This window comes from Oryzias melastigma, unplaced genomic scaffold (genome assembly GCF_002922805.2).
Source record: "Oryzias melastigma strain HK-1 unplaced genomic scaffold, ASM292280v2 sc00300, whole genome shotgun sequence".
In the NCBI taxonomy this organism is placed as follows: Eukaryota; Metazoa; Chordata; class Actinopteri; order Beloniformes; family Adrianichthyidae; genus Oryzias; species Oryzias melastigma.
In genome coordinates this window covers 21,366-25,164 of record NW_023416913.1, presented here as the reverse complement: position 1 = coordinate 25,164, position 3,799 = coordinate 21,366, and the positions used below count along the sequence as shown (strand labels likewise).

The window sequence follows — 3,799 nt, the reverse complement described above, 5'->3', positions numbered from 1 at the left end:
ATATTTAAGGAACATTCCTCAATTTTAAGATAAATGCAAATATAAAAGTTGATGATTATACACTGAAAATGCATTGATGTTCTGCTCCATGATCCTAACCTATCACTGATTTCTAATAGTAACACGAAAAATAAAAAAAATAAACCAAATCATTTTTTTATGGTTCTCATCTGCTTTTTTCTGAGTCCATTCAAATCAAAACAATCAAATACAAATATCTATGGTACACAGACAAGAATACTTCTTACAAAGGAAAAATCACACGTCTTGCAGTAACAAATATAAAAATGTAACAGACTTTTTTAATGTAATACTCTGTGAATTTCACTTGTCTGAGTCTGATACTTGATGGTGTCTCATCTTTGGTTCAGGTTCATCAATGTTTGGGGTCAGGCTCTGAGCTGAGGAAATCCTCAGGATTGAGTAAAGGTGTTCATCAATCAGACGCTTCTATGTGATGTTTAGTTTAGCTTCATCAAATAGAACAGTTGTTCACCTAGATACTGTATGTGCTGACAAACGTAGAGAGAGTCTGAGCAGCTTGGATGTGCAGTTGGAGCATTGTGTCAGGATGAAATGTGCAAATTCAGCAGCAACCACTAATATTGATCTTTCAGTTTGTCATTACACATTACTCTTTCTGCTGAGTCAGCAAAGTTTCAATATTCAGTCAGTCTTTATGGAAGAGATCAGTTCAGGTTTAGAAAAGAACTTTTTACTGACAAACTGATGAAAAAGAGAATCTAGAAAAGCTCTACAGCTGTTTGAAAAAACTGATGATTGTTTGATATTTTCCTCATCAGTTGAGTTGATTGTGTGATGATGATTGATCTGAAACTGATCTGTTTCAATAATGATCTTGTAAATCTGATCAAACTCTGTTTATTTGCTGGAACTCCAGCTGTCATCACTGCTCCTGAACACACTTTTCTGTCTGATTTCAGGTTGATGTTCTGCAGATTGTCAAAGATCAGCTGTGAAATTCTGGGTTTGGTTCTGAAGAACAACCCGTCCAGACTGACAGAACTGGACCTGAGCGGGAACAACATCCAGGATTCCGGATTTCTTCATCTGCGTGGTTTTCTGGAGAGTCCAGACTGCAGACTGCAGACTCTGAGGTCAGACTCCATGTTTGAGTTTTGTTCAGATCAATATGATGACAAAGTTGTGTTAAACTGCAGACATGAGGCTGATGTTCTCCTGCTGCATGCTGACCATCTTCATGCTAAAAGCTGTTTTCTTCTTCTGAGCTTTAGTCCTTTCACTGTGACAGAAGATCTCATGTTTGAATGTTTCTTTACATCTTCTTCATTATTATCTTCTTCATCATGTATTCATTATTAGAATACAGTGACGGGCCGTGCATTTAACACCTAGGCCTTCAGTAGTGCTCCATCTGAATCAACCCAACCCTCAATAACTATTTTATGGCTATAAAACTTCTGCTGCAGGTACAACTGCGACACACATAAAAAAAGCATTAAAAAATAACCTGATAAAATTACAATATTCACTAAACACTTTATTAGTGGACAGGTGGTAATGTAAATCCGTGTCGCTCTCAGCAATGAGAGAAAGAAGCTCCACGTAGTTTCCTCTGTTTGTGGATCCAGCGCTTTCATCGTGCCCCCAAAATGAAAGTTCCTGCTTGCCCAAAAAAGTGACACAGTCTATCAGGTTTTTCAAGATTTCCCTGTTTTTCTTCACCTTTTCGTTATGGAGCTCCGTTTCCCTGCACACTTGCTCGCTCAGCTGTAGATCCACTCTGGTTTCCCCAAAGGTTTTGGAGAGCACCATTGCTTGTAAGTGTCCGGTGGTGCTTTGATGCCTCGTTGCTGCCTTGGTAAGGAGAGACAAATTCTCAAATCCAGTGTGGCTCCCAACACCATGCCGATCAGAGGGAAATAACAAGCACTCCCAGCAATACAGTTTACTGCGTTCCTCAGAGCCTGTGAGCCAGGAGTACCGCTCGTAGTTAGTGGACTGAAAGTGGTGGACAAATCCTTTTCCTGGTTGTGACAAGCTTGATAGCTTCGGAGTTGCCCGACCTTGCTTAACATGTCCAGCTTTTCTTGAAAAGTCCGTCTTGAAAATGGCTTTGACAGTCTGCAACTAAATCCATTTCTTCTCCTCCTTCAGCCATTGTGGGTTGACAAAACAGCTATTAAATTCAATATATTTGCTTGTAGAGCTCGCTGAGTCGCTACAGATGCAGTATGCTAGCTCTGGCTAGTACATTCTCTGACTATCCAATCAACGCGTGTGAAAATGCTGACGTTTCCGTGCGCCTGCTAGAGGGCCTTGGTGTCGCCTACTCCAAATCTGATTGGTTGAAGCAACAGTTTGATCGACATTTATTTTATGCTACAGGGCCCACAGAACGGATTGTGAAGGCCTCCAGGCAGATTTCTTTAACCCTAGCAACAAATAGTGCTGAAATGTGATTGGTTAAATGCTTAAATATGAAAATATACGTCTGGAAGCAGCGCAACCAGGAGTCTAGCAATGAAAGGAAGCGGACAGACCATTTGGAATGATTTAATACGTATTCATGGACAAAATATAATTAATATCAGTCTGTGATTTAGATATTTTTAAGCCAGCAGAGAAGGCCTTGCAGGCCCTGACGGCCCACCACTGTTAGAATATTAGATACGATTATTAGTGATCAAGAAGGTCAATAATGACGATATTCATTTGCTGTAAAAGTGAAAATACTGGAATCTTAATTTATAAATCAAACTTGAACAATTAACTTTATTAAAAAAACAAATAAATAAAAAAAGAATGAAATTCTTCCTGAGCATTTAGAGATTCGTCTTTCATAGGATTTTTAAAAAAGGTAAATAAACAGTATTATATAAATATACAGCAAATTAAATGACTTATCTTTGCTATAAAAAAAATACAAGCAGTTCTTTGACACGGTGTCAGTAAGATTTATTATTTGTTCAAATAACAATGTAAAACAATGTATTTCCCTGAAGTTTTATTGTGAAAAATTAAAGTGAGATACATTTTGAAAAACTGTTGAATCTGTTAATCTTTAGTGAAGAGACAAAGTTGTGATGCAAAAACCCAGTTGTCCTGCATGGTCTCCATGGAAACAGCTTCTCCTGGTCTCATAGACTGCAGAGACGTCACTGATGATGAACTTACTAGGACCTGATGGGATGGTGAACATAGAAACTTCCTTGCATTTTGCAAGTGTCTTGAAGCGCCCTTCATTCTGACTCCACCTGTCTGGAATAGGTGGTGGAGAACCCAAAGTGCAGGAGACCGGGCTTGGAGGCAGAAACTTCAAACATTTAATAAATAAAATGAAACATGAACAAAAAAATGGATCAAGAAAGGAGTGTCAAAACAGATCAGATAATCTGACAAGGAAGAACTGAAAAGCAGACACTGAAATAGACTGAAGGTAATTCACTGAAATGAAGACGACTGTGACAAACCTGAAGCTGGTGTGACTGAAGGACAATTCACAACAAAAATGACCAAACATCTGGACCATGAAAATACACGGGAATTCATTTGACTCCATTTTGGTTGGAGCCAGAAGCCAGTCATTTTCTATGGGTGACATCATACTGACTCGGTCCAGTTCTCAGATACTGTCAGTGGTGTTTCCGTCATCCTTGATTGTCCCAGATGCAGAATCCTGTTCCTCCACATTATGTCCCTATATGCAAGGGACCAGACCGCAGCATAAAAGCAATAATTGACTGCCTTGCTGAAGTCAAGCTGTGGATGTCAGAAAACTTTCTTGGCCTAAATGAAAACAAAACTGAGGTGATTG

The 3,799-nt window shown here is 39.0% G+C and overlaps 1 protein-coding gene across 1 annotated transcript in view; it reads left to right on the top strand.

Moving 5' to 3' along the window:
- Positions 1 to 946: 946 nt before the first annotated feature.
- LOC118598289 (NACHT, LRR and PYD domains-containing protein 12-like) overlaps positions 947 to 3,799 on the top strand; it is a gene marked incomplete at its 3' end in the record, with an annotated part of 17,572 nt that continues 14,719 nt past the window's right edge. The window contains 1 exon segment of the mRNA XM_036210918.1: positions 947 to 1,118. Within this exon segment, the coding sequence (XP_036066811.1) occupies positions 949 to 1,118 (170 nt within the window).